Consider the following 22,808-nt stretch of genomic DNA (forward strand, 5'->3'; position numbering starts at 1 on the left):
AAAGCCTGAGTGGACACTGATGAGAGGAAAAGAGCCAGGCCTAAAGGGTTCCACATAGGGGACAAAGTGTGGGTGCAGCAAGCGATGTCCAGGAAGACTGATGCTCGATTTGCACCAAAGTCGTTGCACATTACACCCGTCAATGGAACCATGGTCACAGCTGCCAACGCTGAAAAGGAAGTGACAAGAAACAGCTCCCTCTTCAAGCATGTTGTCAAGAAGGAGGATGAAAGGTCTCCGCCTTCTGACCCTGATCCGGAGCCTCGTGAATCCCGGGACGACCTATGGACTCCACCAGAAGAAATCCCTCACCACCTGTCAGAGCTGGCTGGAGCACCCAGTTCGACCCAGGGTGGCGATGCAAGAACCAGGCCCCAGCGAACCATCAGGAGGGTGCTTTGTCTAGTGGAAGAATGCTAAGTGGACGTTAGGACATTTGTCCGGGGGTGATGTTATCAGGCACCGTGTCTTTAAGACAGAGACAGGACTCATGTCAGGCATGACGTGGGAGTGGGGAGGAGTTAAGGGGGAAGCCAAGTCAGTATGTATCGAGAAGAGAATAAGAAAGACGTATAGTTCCATCCCGGTGTCGCATCCTTATTACGGGGGCCTCACAGGCCCAACAATTTGGCAATCCAGAAAGGCTAACTTATTTATTACTCACCCCACTGAAACAGCAGAACTTAGGATAATAACATAAGAGCTGAAGGAATATACAAAGAACATTTTTCCAATATGTGACTACTATGGAGTGTGGGTGGAGCTTAAGGCACAAGTTAAATCACCTCAGGTGCTATAGATATTGGATGATTTTAAGATCTTTGTATAAGAATGTTTCCAGTAAAAATTGTTTGGTTTCTCAAGCCTACTTTCAAGAATGTTCCTTTGCTAAGCGAACTTATTCTAAATGTTCTAATTCTTACTTTTTCACAAGCCTTCCTGCTGGACTGAAATGTTGCGAACTCTTTTCCATGCCATGATCCTTACTCATTTCAATGTCTCTGAAAAACAAATAATACATGTAAGGTAATGTAACCAAAAATAAGGTGTGCTTATGGTACATTACAATTAACAAATACACATGACACAGGGAAAGGACAGAACCCAATTCCTCAGGGTATCTTTGCATTCTTTGAAATGCCAGACAGTGCCTAGCTAGCCATACCTTACTATAAAGTCTGTCAAATATATTAACTAAAGTGATCTACATAACATTTAAACAAAACTGTATGTGCTGTGTAAAGCACTTCAATAATTTTCTTTTTTTTTTTAACTTTTCTTTATTGGTAAGAAGTAGTAGCTGGCACAGTACAGGTTACAACAACAACACACATTACATATTTAAAACATGAATGATAAAGGACAGATTTAACAGGAGGCCACACATGATCCTGATAGAGGTTGATAACAATAAAGGCATTATCGTGCAGTATGATCCGTCTCCGGATCTGGAGATGGGGGAGATGATAGGAGCTCCAGGTCCACCTTACGGTTCAAATAGCTACAAAACTCTGTCCATATGTTTTTAGGTCGAGCAGTACTAGGCAACATGTTAATGTAGTCTTCTTCACAAGATTGTGTCCAGGTGAGGGCTTTCAGCCACATTTCTAGGGAAGGGGGGATCTATGCTTCCAACATTGCAGGATGCATTTCTTGGCCACAATCGCCGCCACATTTAGAAACCTAGCCTCCCGTTTCGCTTCAGTTCCCTCCCACAGCCCGAACAGAAGAGACAGGGGGTCAGGGCAAACAAAAAACCCCACAATCTCGGAGAGAGTCTCAAGCACCGCATCCCAGAACGGGGCCAGTGCCCCACAGGACCAGAACATGTGAGCATGGTCCGCATCGCTAGATCTACATGTTTGACAGGGGTGGGATTGATCCCGAGCAAACTTCCCAATCGCATAGGGAGTGTAGTACAGGCGATTGAGTAGCTTGTATTGAACGCATCTAACTCTGGAATTAAGATAAACCTTGCTTGTATGCATACACATTTTGGTCCACATATCATCCGTGATGTCTAACCCCAGATCACGGCTCCAAGCATCTCGAACAGTGTGGGGGGTTCAACAGCTCGCGCCATTAACATTTTATACAGGGAGGACACAATGCCCTTACCACCAGCGGAATTGGCAATGTAGCAGACCTTGGGGGACTCAGGGGGTTCGTCCGGATACAAAGACCACATGTCTTGGACTGCCGCCCTAAGTCGGAGGTATTGCAGCAACTCCAGCGAGGACTTGGAGTGCCCTGGTTTCCAGGTATCAGGGGTGATGAATTTCCCATCGGGGAACAGGTCGGAGAATGATCTGTATCCCAGGTCCGACCAGTGACGCATAAGGAGCCTATTCTGTGTGGGGGTGAGGCCAGGGAACGACCAGAGGGGAAGCCATTTGTAATACGGGGGGAGCCAGAACCAGGCATCAGAATCTGCCGCCACGCCCTTATGGTGGAGGCCACTGGGTCAGCAGGGGCCTCCGAGCGATACGAGTGAAAAAGGATCAAGGACATGACATTCACCTCCTCGGTCGCCAGGATTTCAAGCTTAACATGCGGGAGGGGTCCTGGTGATGGTACCAATATGTAGCATGTTGAGCCTGAGCGGCTATCCAATACTGGGTGAGATCAGGTGCACTAAAGCCACCCCTCTCATAAGGTAGGGTCATATGTTGCCACTTTCTGCGCACGGCACCAGAGTGCCACAAAAAACGGGCACATCCCGCGTGCAGGTCCGCAAAATGCTGTTTCCCGGGCCAAAGTGGGACGTTAGCGAATATGTATAGGAGCTTCGGGACTATTATCATTTTTATTAGGGACAGTCTCCCTGATAGTGAGAGGGGGAGGTTCTGCCATCTCTCCATCCTGGCATCGGCATATTGCGCGGCAGCCCTGTAGTTATCGGACAGTAAGGAGGATTTTGAGAGGGACACCTGAACCCCCAGGTATTTGATGCCCTCAGGCGCCCATTTGAGAGGAAATTCACATGCAGGTTGGGAAGTTGCGGATGTGAGGGGAAAGATTTCTGATTTAGTGTAATTTATGGTGAAGCCCGAGAATGTGCCAATTTTGATAATTTCGCGCATGATCGGGTCAAGGTGAACTGAGGGGTCTCTAATGTATAAAAGCACGTCATCGGCATACAGTGATATCATTTCAGGGGTATCCCGCAGGCAAATCCCTTTGCGCCCGTGTTTGTTTCGCACACTATCCGCCATGGGCTCAATGGCCATCGCGAATAACAAGGGAGAAAACGGGCACCCCTGCCGCGTCCCCCTATGGAGGGAAAAGGGAGCCGACAGATGGGAGTTAACCAGGACCCTGGCCACGGGGTCAGTGTATAATAGTTTAATGCAGGACATCATGTATGGGCCGATCCCCATCTTCTCCAGCACCGCCCAAAGGTATTGCCACAAGACCATGTTGAACGCCTTTTGGGCATCCAGCGTCACAGCCACAGCGTTGGCATGAGGGTCAATTCTAGAAATAATGTTAAACAGTCGCCGAATGTTTAATGCCGTGGAACGGGCAGGGACAAATCCACTCTGGTCTGGGTGGATCGGGTATTTCATGATGGGGAGGAACCTATTTGCTATGATTTTGGCAAAGATTTTGGTATCAGTGTTGATGAGGGACAGAGGTCTATAGCAGCCACATTCATCCGGGGGCTTACCCGGCTTGGGAAGCACAGTGATGAGAGCCTCGCAGAGGGACCGGGGGAGGGTAGAAAAACGCACCGACTCCTCCCAAACCTCGTGAAGACGTGGAGCAAGGAAGGCAACATGTTCCTGATAGAACTCGGCGGTTAGACCGTCTGGGCTGGGGGCTTTACCCTTAGGGAGGGCCGAAATTACAGCGGTGATCTCGTCAAGGGTGAAGGGAGAATCTAATTGTTCTTTGGTGGCTAGGGAAATAAGGGACATTGGGATGCGGTCTAGGAGGTCGTCCAGGTCCTGCGGGCTATGCTCTGGTTGCTGGGCGTAAAGGGTAGCATAAAAGTCTGTGAAGGTCCCAAGAATGGGGTGGTCAGACCAGTGCCTCACTCCATCATTGTCGATGATACTATCAATCTGAGCCCTGCCACCCTCAGCATGGGTGAGGCGGGAGAGGGTACGGCCCGGCCGCTCTCCCTCACCATACTTCCGAGCCGCAACGGTTCGGGCAAGGTATCTTATCTCGCTGAGGGCAAAGGACTCGAACGCATCTAGTTCAGTTCTGATCTGTGCAAGCTTGGGTGGAGAGGGGGTGGTCGCATGCTCGCGCTCCAGCTCCTTGAGTCTGGACTCGGAACGGCGCAGAGAGTTTCTAATGTCCTTCAGGACCCCAGTCTCCCTAGAGATACACATGCCCCTGATGAAAACCTTAAAGGCCTCCCATCTCACCCCATCCGTAGTGTTGTGGCGTTTGTTATTATCAAAAAACGAGGAGATATCTGCGAGGATGTCAGCCTTGAAGACAATATCATGCAGTGCATCTGACTTAAACCGCCAGTTGGAGTGCTGGGGAAGGGCCGGGTGTAAGGCGATGTCTAGAGTGAGCGGGGAGGGATCGGATAATGTGCGCAGCAGAATCTGTGTGGTAAGCGTTTTGCCCATGAGCCCCGCGGAGTGAAGGAAAAGATCAATCCTGGAGTGGCTGTCATGGACAGAGGAGTAAAATGTGAACTCTTTCGACAATGGGTGGAGTACTCTCCAGGCATCTACCAGTCCGGCAGTGAGCATGTGTGCATGGAGGCGACGAGCGGCTCTGGACAGTGTTCTAGGCGCAACACCGGATCTGTCCAAGTCGGTGTCCAGGATGAGATCATGTCCCCCCCCAGATAACAGGAACCCCAACATATCCTAGGAGGATGTCAAGGATGTGGTAAAAAAAATCGGGTGCATCAATGCATAGGGCATATGTGTTGACCAGGAGGCATTCTATGTTAGCAAGGAAAGAGTGGAGGATCACGAATCTGCCATGGCCATCTATATGGCTGGTGCGAAGGGAAAATTCCAAGGACTTGTGAATCAAGGTGAGGACACCTCTGGACTGTGAGGAGAACACCGTATAGTATTTATTGGAGCCCCATGCAGGGGCAAAAGAGGACGAGAGATGAGCGAGAGCGTGGGTTTCTTGGAAGAGAAGTATTTTGACCCCTTGCCTCTGGAAATAAGCTGTGATCCTGCGTGCCTTCGTGAAGTTGCTGAACCCTCTAATATTCCAAGACATTAGCCTAATAGCCATTCAGTAGCCCTTCAGGGGGGATCCGAGTAATGTGTGACAAAGTATGTTGAACAAGTACCGACCACCAATACAGCGGCCTGTTGCATCGTATCAAAAGCTACCACTGCCTTACCATTTTTGCCATAGTAACCCCAAACTACGCCCACCCCCTCCCTCACTGCCTCCCCAAACACAGCAGTGCCCAAAAGCCCACCCAAAATTCCAAGGCACTTGTGCCAAACCCAACGGGGCAAGGCCAGCCCCCGCACCCAACAGGGGCGCAACCAGTGAACATAACAAGCCAAACTCGGCGTTGCAACCGCAGCGGGGGTCGCTGCTGCCGTGAGCCCGATTACGGTGGTTGAACGGTGGACTGCACAAAATATCGTGCAGCGGTAACTATGATAAGTTGTAGAGGGAGCACCATGGTAGAGTACAGTAAGCAGAGGGTATTGAAATAGAGGATCCCAGACAAGGTGCAGTATCCAACAGATCACACACTAGTGACCCATGTTGCGCTTCATGAGACTTCACAGCGAGTTACGACAATCAATGAATGCACAAAAGAAAGGATACATGAAATTACAAGGAAAATGCAAGCGCGGCAATGACACCATAAATTATTCAGGTAATGGGTGCAGGGCAGGCCGACTCAACCCTCATCCACAGGGTCGTCCGCCGGACCAGGGACAGGAATATGGGACTCGATAAATTTCACCGCCTCTTCAGGGACCGTGAAAAAGTACAGTTTATTACGGTGGGTGAGCTTCAGCCTTGCAGGGAACAACATGGCGTATTCCACTTTCCTTTCTCTAAGCAATTTCTTCACACCATTAAATTGTCTGCGCTCCATTTGGACATTGACCGAGAAGTCTGGAAAGATCCGAATAGTCTGGGACTCAAATTTCAGTTCCCCTTTTTCGCGGGCTAGACGTAGGATGTGGTCTCTATCCCTGAAGCTGAGAACCTTGGCTATAATTGGTCTGGGGAAGTTGCTCGGCTTGGGGCGCGGGGCCAGTGAACCATGGGCGCGCTCAATATTGAAGAACGGGGAAAGTTGAGGATCCCCCAGGAGGTCTCTGCGAGTTCCATCTTGCCCTTGAGGGCCGCCTCCAGAACCCCCACAATGCGTATATTGTTCCTGCGGGATCTGGATTCTAAATCATCGCACTTCGCTTTGACCTGCTTCATATCACGCATCAGGTCGGAGACCGTGCTCTGGAGCACATGTACTTCATCCTCAGTGGCCCCAATCCTGGTCTCGGCCTCGACCAGCCTAGTGCCGTGTTGGTCCAGTTTGGTGCGTAATGAGGCTACATTTGCGTTTATGTCATCCAATTTTTCATGAAATGACGCAAAGTTTTTTGCCATAGATTCCATGAGTGTCGTGAGGTCCGGCTGTGGAGAACATGAGGATACATCTGGGTCGTCTTGTGGGAGGGCAGCCCCACCCTGATCCTGTTTAGCAAGTGATTTAGCAAACTTGTCCATCGCTCCAGCCTTGTTAGCCCCACGAGCCTTGCCGGACATATTTGGAGGCACACTTAGAACAGCAGGGCAGGTATTGCAGTAGGTTCTCCCAGCAGGTATGCTCCAGGGCACCGGGCCCACTCTGGGGGGCAGGCAAAGTGTCCCAAGCGGCAGTATATCCCGGGCGAAAAAGTGACAGGCGGCGCTCGCCCACGAGCCAGGTGAGTACAGGCAGCCAGAGCCAGCAATGAGGGGCAGCACAGTCAGGGGGCACCTAGCAAACTCAGGGCGCAGGAAGTAGTTGCACAGTGTGGAGAGAGGAGGGTGGTGAAGCGCCCAGAGTCGCACCAGCGCAATGCAAGTGGTTGGGGATAAACCAGCTAGTGGCGCCGCAGGGCCAGGAGGGCCTCAGGGCACTAGTGCAGCAGTAATGGGCAGCGTAATCCAGGGTCGCAGTTGACGGGTTCCGGTGGTTAGATGCGCAGTCCAGGGAAACCACAGAGGTGCTCAGGCAGTGGATCAAGCAAAGAAAAATAAATGGTAGCCCACAGGAGAAGAGCAGCGTCACCCCGGACCGCCAGGGGGGCCGCCCAGTCACGTTAGCGTAGTTGTTTAAGGGCCTGTAGGCCCGTGGCCACTTAACACGTGGAGAGTCCACTGTGCCCCTAGACTTGATATATCTGGAGATCACGGGCACAGTGCATGGCAGTCCCAGGTCTCTGTCTCTGCAGAGGTCCCAGCCGACCCCGGCCGCCAGGTGCCGGGGCGTGGGGTGTGTAGGCGGGTCGCAGGTCAGGCGGTGTATGGGTCAGCGCCGCGGCTCCAGCCTAAAGGGACAGGCGGGGGGAAGGGCGCAGTTGCAGGGGCCACGTCGCTCCCGGGGCAGAAGGACCGGCAAGCAGCCCCTCCAGGGGCGTGCACTCCAGCGGAGGGATCGCCCGGCGGGTCCGGGACAGAGACAGCAGTGCAGGGGGGCGCTCCAGCAGCCCCCGCGGTGTGGCGTCCAAGGATCCGGCGGTCGCGGGAGGCAACGCCGACCTCACACCGGCACCCCTCCAGGGGCGGGCCGAGAGGACGGGCCGCGCGGGCCAGCGGCAGGCGGTGGCGCACCCGGCCACAAGGAGAGCGGGGGCGAGGAGGAGGCGCCGGCCCAGAGACGCGCCGAGGACCGGACGCGCTGGAGGCCAAGTAGAGAGGAGATTGGGCCCGGCACTCCGGATGACAGGACACAACGCTGCCGGACGACAAGGCCCGCCGCAGAGCAGCGCAAGACGGCAGACCGTTGGTCCGGCAGGACACAGGGGGCAGGCCCCGCAGCAGTCACTCGCGGCCGAGCAGGCCCCAGCCGTCGGGTGCCCGGCCCCAAAGGAGAAGGGGTCTCTCACAGCCCCGGGGTTCCGATTTTCACCCAGGCACGGATCTGTGTGCTGGGCAAGTATTGTCCAACACAATACGCTCGCTCCCAGCGCTGGATGATGGAGGGAACCGTTGATTCTGGCAGATTTTCAGCCGTCGGGTCACGGTGCTGGGAAGCTAGGCAGCCATCTTGCCGGCTGCTCAACAGCGCCCCCCCCTTCAACAATTTTCAAACCATTCCATCAAAATGCAGATTAAATAATGTTGCTGTGTCTATTACTAAGTGTACTAAAATGGCATTCACTGAATAATAAAAAAATAAATGAAAGATAAAGAAAATAACAAATACAATTGAAGCAGACAAAAGGCTATTAAGCTACTAACCATATATTAACTATGGTGCAGACTTGATATGCCTCAAATGAGGCTCTGATATGCCAGAGGCACATCCAACAGTGCCAACAGAGCCATCATAGGGTATGTAACAGCACTTCCTTCATATGCCAGTACAGCCTCATATAGCCAAGAATTGCCATCTCATATTTGTGATAGCATCAATTGCCAGGTATACATAACAGTAGAGTCCCACAAGCCCAGTTGTAGTCATAGGGCCTCATTACGAGTCCGTCGGTAACCTGCCGGTTTTTCCGGCTCGGTTACCGCCAGACTCGAATTACCATTCTGCCTCCGTGATTCCCGGAATTACCGGGGCATTACAACCCCGGTGACCTGGGAATTCCAGAGGCGGAATTCGGTAAATCCCATTCCCTTTGAGTCCGATAGAACTCAATGGGAATGCGGACTATGGAAAGACCAACACCATCCTGTGATGGTGCCGGTGTTTGCACGTCCGCCTGCTGGTGGGCGGTGTTAAACCCGCCAGGTCAGACCTGGCGGGAATGACACTTCCGCCGGCATGACTCCGAATCACCCAGTATGGAAATAACGGTGGCAGCGGGTTTACCGCCACCGTTATTTCCATACCGGGTGACTCGTAATGTGGCCCATAGTGTATATTATGTAATAGCTTACAGTGTGCCTGTACACCTTATAGGGTCTTCTTGGCACTGTAGAATTGAAAACACCATAGATTGTGACTAATTAATCGATATATTCAAGAGGACATCTTTCATCTTCTTCTGAATTCAAGGTGGTTCTTTAAATGTGCAGGGTCAGTGGAAGGTTATTCCAGAAAACTGCTGCCGGCATTGATAAGGCCATCCTCCCGATCTGACATGATCTATTCAGGAGCCTTGACCAAACTCTTTTGGACACAGCACATTTGCCAGGTTAGAGAGGGTGGGAGTAGGCTGGGTGGGTGTTTGTAGAGATAGTGGGAGGAGAGTGGGAGGGGGTACAGAGAGAGAGTAGGTGGGTAGGGATAGAGAGAATGGTTGTGACATGGGTGGGTGCACAGAGAGTTGGAGTAGGGTGTGTGGCTACTGGTAGAGAGAGTGGGAGTATGGATGGTGAGTGGAGGTAGATAATTTGGGAGAAGGGTGGGTCGGTAGGGTTGAGAGAGTTGTAGGGTGGGAGTCAGGAAAGTGGGAGTAGGGTGGGTGTGTGGGTGGGTGGGGGTAGAGAGAGTGTGAGTAGAATGGGTGGGTGTAGAGAGAGTGAGAGTTGGGTAGGTGGGGTAGAGAGAGTGGCAGTTGGATGGATTGGGGTAGAGAAAGTGGGGGTAGGGTGGGAGGGTTGGGGTAGTGTTGGAGAGTGGAGGTAAGGTGGGTGGGGTTAGGGAGTGTGGGGGTTTGGGGGTAGAGAGAGTGCGGGTAGGATGTGGGGTAGAGAGTAGGGGTAGGATTGGCGGGGTTATGGTGGGTGGCTGAGGGTAAGGAGAGTGGGGTAGGCTGGGTGGTTGGGGAAGAGAGAGTGCAGCTAGAGTGGGCAAGTGGAGATAAAGAGTGGGGGTAGAGTGAGTGGTTGGAGGTAGAGAATGGCAGTAAGGTGGGTGGAGTAGGGTGGGAGAATAGTGTTAGAAGGAGTGGGGGAAGGGTAGTGATACTGGGATAGGGTACAGAGAGTGGGATAGGGTAGAGAAGGCGAGGTTAGAGACAGTGGGGGTGGGGTGTGTGGGGATAGACAGAGTGGAGTTGGGATTGCGAGGGGTCAAGAGTGTTGGTGTAGAGAGGGTGGTAGTAGGTTGGGTGGGTGGTGGTAGAGAGAGTTACAGTAGGGTGGGGGTACAGAGAGTTGCAGTAATGTGGGTCAGTGGGGTGGAGAGAGTTCCAGTAGGGTAGGTTGGTGGTGGTAGAGAGAGTGCAGGTAGGGTAGGTGGGGGTAGAAAGAGCAAGGGTAGGATGGCCGGGTGGCGGTTGAGAGAATGGGTTTGGGTGGGTGGGTGTACGGTGGGTGAGAGGGGTTAGGGAGAGTGGGGGTAGTGAGAGCAGGGGTAAGGTGGGTAGGGAGACTGTGGGTCAGTTGGGTGGGGGTAGGCTGGGAGCATGGGGGTAGGGAGAGTGGAAGTAGGGTGTTAGAGTGGGGATAAGGGGTGGTTTGTAGCGTGGATGGGTGGGGTGGTGAGAGTGCTGGTTTTAGGAACAGTGTGTGTAGGGTGGGTGGCGGTAGACAGTGTGTGGGGGTAGGGTGGTGGGTGGGGTTAGTGAGAGTGGGGTTGGGGTACAGAGAGTGAGGCTGGGGTAGAGAGAGTGGGTTGGGTGGTAGAGAGAATCCAGGTAGGTTGGGGTAGAGATGGTGAGTATACATAGAGAGTAGGGGCCACTGGTGGTAGAAAGAGGGTGGGCATGCAGAGAGAATGGGAGATGAGTGGGGTAGAGAGAGTGTGTGTATGTTGAGAGAGGGGGTGGGCAACAGACAGTGGGGGGTGGGCAGGGGAACTAGAGAGAGTGGAGGCATGGATGGGGGAGGTAGAGATAGTGGGGGCGGGGTGGTGATAGAGCGAGTGGGGGTAGATAGCATGGAGGTGAGTGGGGATAGAGAGCATGGGGGTGAGTCAGGGTAGTGAGAGTGGGGGGTGAGAAAGTGGGGGTGTGTGGAGGTAGAAAGAGTGGGTATGGGGGTGTGTGGATAGAAAGAGTTGGTTGGCAGAGAGAATGGGGGAGGGAAGGTTAGTGGGTGGGGGTAGAGAGAGTGGGGGTGGGGCAGGTGGGTAGTGGTACTTGGTTGGGGTCAGAAAACATGAAGAACAAAGCAGCCTTTGAGGACTCATAGCCCACCTAGCGCACGTGTTGGTGGTGGAGAGGGTGTAGATAAAAAGAGTGGGAGTGCAGTGGATGGAGGTAAAGAGAGTGGGGGTGGGGGTAGAGATAGTGGACGTTGGGTGTTGGTGGAGAGGCAGCCTTAGGACGACTAAACAAACTGGTCTGCTGCACAAAATCCAGCACGCCTGTAACAAAATGGGATTTTAGTAGGCGAATTGTGCGTGAAATAGCGCAAGTGTGTGTGTGTGGGGGGTGGGGGGGTAGCATAAACTAGCCCAATAATGCTATTTTACAAATCCCTGCACGGCTGGGAAATGGAAAGCCGGGCTCCCGATTTGCTTCTTACAAAGCTGCTGATTGGAGCAAATATTTCCTCATTGGGTAGTACTGTGTAGGAGTTTTTAAAAAGAAACATTAGTGATCTGTCATTTCCATGCCATAGCATTGCAGTTTGGATGCCAACCAGATATTCTCCGTTCAGAGCTCCCCTTTCCTCTCCCTCTTCTGTAACAATGCATTCTGCATTTTTGTGGCACAGGTGCCACAACATTTCATCAAAACCAAAAATGGGCCACCAATGGATCAAACTGTGGTAACTGGTACTCAGTACCAATTAACTTTGAAACACTCATCTTTATAACCTCATAATAGGTATCGTAATATGTTCCTTTCTGTAAGGAGAAGCTTACACTTTTGTTTGACAGAGACTCTGTCAAATGATCTTGGTAAACACTTCAAATTTTAGATTTGTGTTTTTTGTTGAACCCTCCACCTGCATTTTCTCAAAATCAGTTTACTGTGCTCTGCTGAAATGTAGCTATCAATGAGTATTTTGTTATTCTTGATGAGAGTCAATTGTAAAATGTTTATCTCTTACCCTTCTCCTAACATTTGCTTTCCATGGAATTTTCCCATCATCATTTTTGGATGAATCCCACCACTCATCACACTGCCTCTGCAAAAGAGTTGAAACATTTCCATTGTTAAAACGACTTTAAGAAAAAACATGTTGGCAAATAAAATATGGACAATGACATTTATTGAATGCAACCTGGCCTATCACTTTGTTAGGCATGTCCTCAATTAGGAATTGCATTGAATGGAATCATAGCGACCACATTATTTATTTTTATTGTATTTGGTTAAAACAAATGTCAACTTTTAACAATATAAACAACATTTCTATCTCCAGTAAGATTATATCGTAGATACAGAGTTAACAATAAAAAATCACTTTAAAACGCATTTTATAATAATAACAAACAGTTACCAAGTTCCTAAAATGTCCATGTTTATGTTTATGTATTTATATAGTGCCGTATTGGCACATGGGCATAAGGGAGCTGTCAAAAATAAAACAATAACCACACCAAATGACAATAACTCAAAAGATAACTTGACAATAATACATAAACATACATCAAGTACCAGTAAACCTTACTACATATCAGTGTCCACCCAGGCACAAATCACATAAAAATACAATTGTCCATAAGTAAAGGACACGTAAACTGGGAATCAAGACAGACAGAGATGCAAAAGGCTACTCTCTATAGTTGGATCTTCTTAATATATGGTATCAAATCAGTTGGCACATTAATGAGGTTATTACAGTTACCTAAAAGCAGTGGACGGTTACTATGACCACAGCCAACCAGTATGCAATCCCTATTCATATGTGAGCACCATTGATCAATCTTTATTCTCCAAAGGACCTTAACGTCCGAAGTACTTATGAACCCTGGACCAATCCTTTGACCAAGCAAAGCCATAGCCTTGTTCCTGAGGGCTTCCTTGGGTTCAAACCCTTCTGGTTATAAGAATAATCAAAGGATGAGAGTACTGCTACCAAGGGTGACAACCAAAGTGGATATACTGTTTGATGCCTAACTGGTTCAACCAATGATTAAATAAAACAAATGATCAAATCATTTGCATTAAGTGCCAGAGAGAAACACGCAGAAAACCCAACAGGTGTTGTAGTTCAAATAGAAGTTATCTATTTACTTTTTTGTAAACACATTGTGCACATGTTGAACAGACAATACAAAACAAAGAAAATGGTACTGGAGACCTGAAAAGCTAATGATAAAACAAGGCAATAAAACAGTGAGATTGGTAACAAAAAGGATTTGGGTAAAGTGTAGCCCCAACGATGGAAATATCTGCAAAGGGAATTAATAGTAACACATGAAGAGCAAACATGAACATATTCAATAGCAAGACATTTTTATCATGTAAAGACATGAATACAAACCTTCAAACGTGAGTCATTTTAAACTGAAAGGTTTTTCCGAATCTAGATTAACTGATTCTGTTACGTTAATAAATAAGAGCATTCAAAAGAGATAGAAAACATGTATCTCATGTAATAATTTCAATAGAAACATTCAAAAGGAAAGAGATTTTCATCATGTGGCAAATGGTGCCATGGTGCAAAAACCTATTTATGTTGCAATTCCTGAGTTTTCAAAGTCTATTCTTTGGAGTTAGAGGGAGTCCTTAATCCGAAAGTGATTATGCCTTGAAAGGTCCTTGATCAGAAACAATTTGTGCCTTGATCAGAGACAATTTATGCCCACACGACAGGGGGCAAGTTGATATGGCGAGGTATATTCATAATTGAAAATAGGTCAATAGAAGGAATAATGTGTGCCCCCTTGTCAGGGTTGTGTTTCGGCAGCGAAGTTGTAGAAATTAAAGATGGCAGCCTTCACCAAGGGGAAAAATTGCGAACCCTGTAAGGCACATGAAACCTTAGTTCTGAGTGTATCCTTTCTGCTACTCTGGGAAAACATTTTAATTAAGACAATCGATGTGGAAAATTATGAGGTGGCAAAGAAATACTGCTTGCCGTGGAAGGTTGAAACCCCTTTCTCTCACTGGTGTATCCCACAACACCGTTGTCGCCGTGGCTGTCCTCCTCCAGTATGTGGAGAGTACAACTGGTGTAGTGGTCAGCCCGACCGATGGTGAGACGCATATAAAAGGTTCGGGGCACATGGCTCTAGAACAGATGGGAACAGGAATGCTGCAGAGTCGTGTAGATACGTGGCTCCCGGGGTGTTTTTTTTTTTTAACTTTTAATTTAACTTGTACAGATGTGCATCATCATATTTCCTTCTACCACTTTGTACACATTGTCATTGTTTACCATTACATTTCAAGGGTACATTTGTACATATTACTACGTTGCGTCTGAACACGTTTCTTCCATGCTTTTGTCAGATAGATATTGCTTGTATCTGCTCCATATGTCTCTGGGGCGACTTTGAATGGGTAAAAGTTCAGCATACATTTCCTCACAATCATTTACCCATAACATATCCTTCTCCGAGTCATTCTTTGTGGGTGGTTTCCTGCATTTTCATTTCATCAGAATCGCTCGCTTTGCCGGCAACAGGCTGCGGTTTAGCAGTTTGCTCCATGTAGGATTCATTTTCTCCACCACCCCAACTTATCACATAGTCGGGTTGTCCTGACATAACATCTAGTACGTCTCGTACCCCAGCCCAGTCTGCTGTTAAATGATCGCATGCCCATAGCATATGAAATGTATCTGCGTCTTCACTCCCGCATCTGGGACACTTACCATCTGACAAGGAATATATTCTCTTCAATCTGTACAGTGTTCTGTGTATTACCTTATAATGGATTAGCCGGTGTCATGAATTGCAGGAGATGTTTCTCGTCAGTCCACAGATCTGTGTCCACTGTACATCAGTGATGATGTGGCCTAGGTCCTGCTCCCACTTTGCCCTTGCAGCCTGGGTTAAAACCTAAATGTATGGTGGGTTCAGCCGGGAATACACCCCAGACCTTTGCCATGGCTGATCTTATATGCAAATAGTACAGCTTTTGCAGAGGAGTATCTCCCACTATTCCCTTGATTTCCTCCCAGGTGATGAATTGCTTGTCGAGGAAGAGGTCTCCAAACCGATTGATTCCTCTGCTGCTCCATTGCATAGCTATCTTTGCGTCTTGTGTAGGGGGAGTGTACGGTGCCTCCCAGAGTGGCATGTGTGGGCTATATAAAGCTTCCTGTGCAGGTTTCCCTACTATCCTGGCCCAGGAAGCACATGTCACCAGTTTTTGATCAGTGGTGTTTTTATGTTTGATACTTGCTCCTACCACATTATGTAGGAGTTTCACTGGGTGTCTTCCATGCTTTTCGAAGGGGTTTTGTTGTGCCTGTAAGTAGGGGTCCGCCCATTGTGTTGCATAATGTGCCCGTGCGGCCAAATAATATACTTCAAAGTCGGGTGCAGCCAGCCCCGTTTGTGTGTATTGGTTAGTGAGTTTCTACCACTTTACTCTGGGATGGACATTCCATACAAATGTCGTGCATGCACCTTGAATTTTTGAGAAAAAGGATCTACCTGGCCAGATGGGAACAGTGCTAAATAGATAAAACAATTTAGGTAAAACTATCATTTTAACCAGTGCCTGCCCATAAGGGAGATCGGTAGGGATTGCCATCGCTCAAGCTTAGTGCAAAGCGTTTCCGCGAGTGTCTCATAATTTAGGGTGCGGAAAAGCTGTGCTGTCCTTGCCACCTGTACCCCTAAGTATCTCACCTGGTTGGGATTCCACAGCAGGCCATGGAGTTCTGTCGGCTTGGAGATAGCATCTGTGAGAGGGAAAGTCTCAGATTTAGCTGAATTTAATTTGTAATTTTAATTCCCCAAATATTTTTACTGCCCATGCTTTTCCAAGATTTAGTTCGGGATTTCTTAATTATAGCATTAAATCATAAACGTATAACGTGATGATCTCCACCTTGTCCGCTAGTGGGATCCCCAGCCTGCTGTATCTGGCCCTTAATACGTCAGCTAGCGGTTCTTTAACTAAAGCGAATAATAGGGGTGACAGCGGACATCCTTGTTTTGTGCCGCCTGCCAGTTCCAATATTGCTGATAGTGCCCCATTAACGCACACTCTCGCATATGGTCGTGTACAGTATTCTGACCCATTTCATGAAATTAGGTCCAAACCCGTAGTTGTGCAAGACTCTAAAGATGAATGGCCAATATACTGTGTTGAAGGCCTTTTGCATATCCAGTGCCAGTGCCACCCCTTGTATGTCCTTGGGGATTGAGGCCAGTACATCGTAGCAACGGCGAATATTTGTCGCCGTGGACTTGCCCAGTACAAAGCCCGCTTGGTCCGCATGGACCATATATGGCATCACGGGAGTTAAACGTTTCGCGTCTGTGTTTATCAATGAGAGCGGTCTGCAAGATCCGCATTCCTCTGGCTTTTTCCCTGGTTTGAGCAACAGTGTTATAATTCCCTCCGGGGTTGTCTCGGGTAGCGTGCCTGTATCTAGGGCCTCGGTCCAGATGGCATGGAGTCTGGGTACAAGGATTTCCTCAAAATTCTTTATAATATTCGACCCGAGGCCGTCGGAGCCCGGTGCCTTACCGTTGGGCAAATATTTAATAGCTTCTGCTATTTCCGCTTGTGTGAGTGGGGTTTCTAATACTTCTTTCGCCTCAGTGGATAGCAGTGTGGTGGGTATGTTTGCTAAGTAGCTATCTATCTCTACCTCCGTGGCTGTGCTCTGGTGAGAGTACAGCTGGAAGTAAAAGTCAAAGAAAACCTTCTCAATCTCCTTCTGGTCTGTCACCACCACCCCATCTAGCCGTGTTATGCAAGGTATGACAGTGCTTCTTCGTTTCCCCCTCACCATCTTTGCTGGGAGCCTACCCGGCCGTTCTTGCTCGCTGTATTTACTTGCAGCGGCAGGTTTATCCGAGCTGTTGCTCTATACTCTTCTAGTTGGGTCTTAATAGCCAACTTAATTTGTGGTGTGGGGTCTTCGATGTACTGTTCCTGTAATTTAGTGATCTGCCCTTCCCGCCTTTTCAAATCCCTATGGATATCTTTGAGTACCCCATATTCTGTGGCCATGGCAACACCTCTCATATACACTTTGAAGGCCTGCCATAATATTGCTTGGCTCTCTACCGTGCTGGCATTGTGTTCGAAGAATTCATTGATGTGCTGGGTCAAGGTGCTCCTATATACGTGGTCTAACATTGCTCTTGCCTTGAACCTCCATGGGGGACTTTATTGTGTGACTTTGGGGATGTGCATAGTCATCGTGATTGGGGAATGATCTGACATTGTTCTAGGGTGTATTGTAGTGTCACTCATCTATCCCAGTGCCCTGTTTGATAGCAGCCAATTATCTATCCTCAAGTGCATACTGTGCACCGATGAGTAAAACGTGTAGGCGTGTTGTGTACCCTTCAAAGAGTGCCACACATCATGGAGACCTAGGTCTGTTGTGTGTGTGTGTATCATGTGGGTTGCATTAGTGAGTGTTCTAGGGGTGCTGGATGTACGGTCCAGGTGTATGTCCAGTATAGTGTTGAAATTGCCCCCACAAATTATTTGGGCTATTGGATATTTGGAGCACCTCTTAAACAGATCAGAGTAGAAGAACGGGTCGTCTATGTTTGGGCCATATATATTCAAGAGCAGACCCTTCTCCTGAACGAGCCTCCCATGTACTAGTACATAGCGTCCTTCTGAGTCGCTTTCCCTATTGTAGTGCATGAACGGTATTGATGTGTGTATCAATGTTAATACGCCACATGCTCTGCTAGAATATGTTGTGTAAAAGCGATGGTTGCCCCATCCAGGCGCTATCTTTTCTGCTTGGTGTCCCAACAAATGTGTCTCCTGAAGGTACACAATTTGGCCTCCCATTCTGCTAACGTACGCCATTATTTTCCTCCTCTTTACTGGTATCCCCAACCCCGCACATTCCAGCTCATCAGTGTGATCCTGTTCATATCCTTCTTAGCCATACGTGTCAGTGTCGCTCATCGGATACACATTGTACATTTGCCCTATATAGTTCTTGTATGTCTTATTGATCCGTATCTGTGTATTTTTTACTTCAACACTTCACCCAACATTCCTCTCCCCTCCCCACCCTCATAGTTCCCCGAACTTCAACTATGTCTTACCCCTTTACCCCCAAATCTCACTGTCCCTAGTGGTCCATATAGTTCATGTACACGCATCGGGGGTTCGCTGTTATGGCGGCCAAGGCCAAAGAACATTACATGTCTGCCCTCAATATTTCTCATCTGGTTTGTTTCTTGAACCCATAATAGAACAGAGACATACTTTATTACATATATCTAGCAACCTGCTATCAAAGTTCTGTTCTCGGGATGTAGCCTCCCAACTTTTGGTATTCCTCGTCGTCTGCTATACCGTTCTTCCATCAGACCTGCCCATACTGCTGTGCTTTATTTCTGTTGTCTTCCGTAGTGGCGTGTGTCTGTTTGTATTGTAACAGAATATTTGCCTCCAAAAAGCTGGCTGCTTCCTCAGGGAAAGTGAAGAAGTATGTCTTGTTGTTGTGTTGTGTTGTATTTGAAGTCTAGCTGGATACAACATTGCGTAGGGAACTTTATGTTTGTGAAGCATTTTCTTGATTCCCATAAAAGAGCGCCTCTCCTGCTGAACTGCGAGTGTGTAATCCGGGAAAAGCCGAATTGCATTGGAGCCCATTTTCATTTCTTGTTTGTCCCTAGCAGCTCGCAAGACCAGGTCTCTGTCTCTATAGTTCTTTAATCTTGTGATGATTGGTCTAGGGTATGCTCTGTGTTTGGGGCGGGGAGCCTGTGACCTGTGTGCTCTTTCCACCACAAACATGGAGGACCAGCCCGGGTCCCCCAATAATTCCTTGAGTAGTCCCTCCACAGCGAGCTCCATAGGGCCCTTGAGTGCGTCTTCCGGGACCCCTATTATGCGTAGGTTATTGCGGTGTGATCTTGCCTCCAAATCTTCACACTTAAGTTTCACCCAGGTCTTTGTCCATCTCTGCCACTGTGTTGCGTAGCGCTTCTAATGTGTCCTCTGTTGTGCTGATTTGCGCCTCTGCTTCCGTGATGCGACTGATGGCTTTTTCAAGTTGTTTCCTAATAGTTGTCACATTTGTGTTAATTCCACCCAGTTTGTCATTCAGGGCTGCAAAGCCCTGCTGCAATGATGCGAATACAGCCTGAGGGCCCATGGTGGTTGCAGGCGATGTGGGTGTGGGCTGCGAGATCTGTTCAGTGTTTGTGTCCGCCATAGTACCTGTTTTGGCTACCACTGTCGTATATTTGTCTATGGCACCCTTTCCTTTATTGAGGCCTGCCCCTCTGGGCATTGTCTTGAAGCCCGTTACAAACTGTATTCTTTCCCTTCTGCTCCTTCAATGATGGACATATGATCTATTCAGATTGCGGGTTCTTCTGTCGCAGTTCTCTGCTGTGTTAGGCTTGTATTCTGCTAGTTATGCTACCTCGGGGAGGCGTAAACTTCTAGCAGTGGAGATTTCCTGTCTCATGCCAGATCTGAGTGCTGCCTCTGTGATGTCTCCTTCGCTTGCCTTCTGTCTGTGATCTGTCCTAATGATGTAACTATTAACTCTCCGGAGGGCCTGTATATTTCAGTGCGGTACCACTGCTCCCAGGGGGCTGCTTCTCTACATACTGTTGCTGGTGCACCTCACACCTGCTTATGGTTGAGCTTTATCAGGTCCCGTGGTGCTTCCCACATCTGAGTCCTCTGAACGAGCCGGCCAGTATTGGTTTGGGATCAGCCACCCAGCACATACAACAGGAGCCTGTTTAGTAGGGTTTGGCGGCTATACCACTGTCCTTCTGTGTCTCTGGACCTCTGTATGTTCAAAATTATTCAGTTCCGAGCTGGGTTCTCCGATTCCCAAGTGCGGTGTCACGTAGTTTAGCACTGCAATACTCCTGCGCGTTACCTCTCTGGGCTGTATGCTGTTGTAGATTGATTTGGGTGGAGACCTCCTCTTCAGCAAGCTGCAACTATGAATTTTTGCCCGCTTCCGGGAGTCTACAGCTGTCTGTCCGATGGCGTTGTTAGCTTTGCTCTTGGATCATGCAGGGCTGAGGCCCCCCCCCCCCCAACTCAGCTCTCCCTCGTGTAGACGGCCTGCGTGTATGGGCATTGTGGTGGCCTAAATACACTTCGCATCCCTGGAGCCTTCGTGGTGTTCTCGTAGTGGTGGTCAGTGCTTGCCCCCGTGCCTTGTTGCGGGTGTGTATGCCGGGGGGTCCCCCGCTGGTGTCCTCGGGCGATCGCGCTTGGGCGTGCAATGTTTTTAGGTGGGAGACCCTCTGTCTCAATGTGGGGCTCTGCTTCCTCTGAGTTGGGGCGCTCTCCACAAGGACGCAATGCCCCCAAAAAGTCTATGGCGTGCTTCAGTTCTGTAATGGACTAGCTCGTCCAAACCACACTTCCCCCGCTTCGCGGTGTTGGTGTTGCGCCATGGCTGAAGCTCCGAGCTTGGAAGGACTTTGTGCCCGCTAGCACTCGACGGGAGTCTCCCGGAGCACCAGCGAACTTTTGTGAGGGAGGAGGGTGTAGTCGTGCCTCTTCAATCCAAACCCGCCTCTGCATGTCATGTGGGAGGTGTGTGATAGGGCATCCATCAATGGTTGAGACGTGGTCGATGACAGGAAACACCGGAACCAGCGTAACTCAACCGTCCTCCGTGTACACATGCAATCTTGACAGGCAGAACGAAAGTAACAAAAACATATGAATGAAAAATATTTCCAATAATGGGGCGCCGGGACTCACGAGCGGTCATGAGATCGGCCAAATGAAATAAAGTACAGGGTTCTTGTCCACACGGAGCAAGAAAAGGCCCCATTCATGTGATTGTGAACATGTAACACCGCAGCACATCACCGACTGGCCCCCCCAAATTAAATTATTAATTTTCACAGGTAAACTAATGCGTTTAAGCTGGTACATGATAGGGAACACAGGAGTGTCAGTGCGGAATTGATTGATATCCTCCACTAAGTAGTGATAACCCGGAATGGTCACCTATCAAAGTCAGTAGTATACCGTATGACTCGGTGTGTTGTTGAGAAGCTGTATCATGTCGTAGCAAGTGTTTGTTAGAACCAATACTTGCACAGTAGCTATTGAAAGGCAGCAAGAAAGCTGTGAGATGGCAGGATTAATTCTGAGGAAGTCATTGTTTGTTGAGGCCATGGTCAAAGGTGTCCATCCTGTGTATCCATCTACCTTTCTGGTGTCATGACATTGGAAATTATAAAATATCTTTGGTCTAAAACATTTTCTCTTAATGCCTTATCAGAAATTAAGGGCATCTGTGTTTTTCCAATTCGTACGTTCGTAATGGGCCTTTGACTATCATCACATTGGACACCCTGTATGGATGTCAATCTTGGGTATTCAGCTGCAATATAGAGCCCAGATGTCAATGATTCTGCTTGCCCTTCAACTCCAGTAATCATTGCTTCGGCCAAAGGAGAAAGGTGCTGCTGCTTACCAATTTCGGCATTTAGATGTTTGTCCATACTCAAGGCATCCAACTCGGTCTGACAAGTTTTATCCTTTGCACCTGAACAATGCTTAATTTGGTTCACTGACTGAGATTGATTGTTGAGTAAGCCTTCCGGTTCACCACACTCCAGCTGAACGGTTTGGCAGCTCTTGTCAACAATAGCCGCATTGAGATACAGGTCAGTTTGACATGCAATATCAATTTTGGTCGGGAGGACATAGTGTGCCAATGTGTCTAATAAGTCAAGTCATATACCAAAATTATGAAAATTACGCCATTTACTTATTTTATTTTATTTACTTATTCGGAGCCTGCAGGCATTATGAAATTCTGAAATTATTTTATCTTTATCTAAGGGCCACATGGATTCAATATTATAAAATTGCTCATTATTTATTATGAGACCCCTGAGGATGTTCTCACTCCTATTCCCCATGTATCCTCTGCGCAGGTGGCCAGGGGAAGGCCATCGCTATTGGATCCTGACCCTGGGGGCGGACAAGCGAGGGAAGATAAACTAGGTGGAGGGTCTGTGGGGACTCGGATGCCCTTGGGAGAGACATAGGGCTTCATTACGAGGTTGGCGGTAACCCGCCGGTGCTACTGGAGATTGCCACCAACCCTGTAACACGGATTCCGCCACCTGATAACCCAGTGCCACCGAGTTATCACAAGTGGCGGCGGAACGGTAAATCCCCAAACCCATGGACCCTCATGGGAATGGGGACACTGAAGCACCGCCAGCATTGCTAACGGTGCTTCAGTGAGAGACATGCCGGTAGGGGTCTGATTTCCCGGCAGGTCAGGCAAGCAGGAAGTTCCGTGCTCCTACTGGCATTCTCGGAGTATGGCGGTCCCGAAAGGGTGCCGGTACATTGCTACCGGGGCACTTGTTTACGGACCACCATACTTGTAATGAGGCCCATGGTATCCACCTTTCCCTAATAATGACCAAACCAACCCATTCCCCGTCTTAATGGGGTAGTACAAAACAACTCCCCTGAATTATTCACACATGACTACAAAAAGTACTGAGACGAGAAAGAGGCCACCAAGAGCAGTGAAGACTAGTTGCTTTCCCCACTTAGGTACTGGGACGAAGAAGAGGCCTGCTGAGAGCAGTAGAGGTCAGGCATGTCCCTTTCATATTGGTCAGACGGGGCGAATTGTGAACTCACACGCAGCCTTTTAAGGGGCTGCAGGCGCATAAAAAGCCACACCAAATGAGTGTAAAGGAGGGAATGGTGACAAGAGCA

At 48.9% G+C, this 22,808-nt stretch overlaps 1 protein-coding gene across 4 annotated transcripts in view; it reads right to left on the minus strand.

Annotated features, from left to right (window-relative positions):
- Positions 1 to 22,808, minus strand: part of LOC138467775 (uncharacterized) — a 700,943-nt gene that overhangs the window by 84,887 nt on the left and 593,248 nt on the right. For all 4 annotated transcript variants that reach the window (XM_069608016.1, XM_069608015.1, XM_069608014.1 and 1 more), the window contains 2 exons: positions 12,067 to 12,144; positions 924 to 1,001 (listed from right to left, as the gene is read on the minus strand). In XM_069608016.1, coding sequence (XP_069464117.1) covers positions 924 to 1,001; positions 12,067 to 12,144 — 156 coding nt within the window. The remainder of the gene's footprint in view (positions 1 to 923; positions 1,002 to 12,066; positions 12,145 to 22,808) is intronic.

This window comes from Ambystoma mexicanum, chromosome 4q (genome assembly GCF_040938575.1).
Source record: "Ambystoma mexicanum isolate Mex_15411 chromosome 4q, UKY_AmexF1_1, whole genome shotgun sequence".
Taxonomy (NCBI): domain Eukaryota; kingdom Metazoa; phylum Chordata; class Amphibia; order Caudata; family Ambystomatidae; genus Ambystoma; species Ambystoma mexicanum.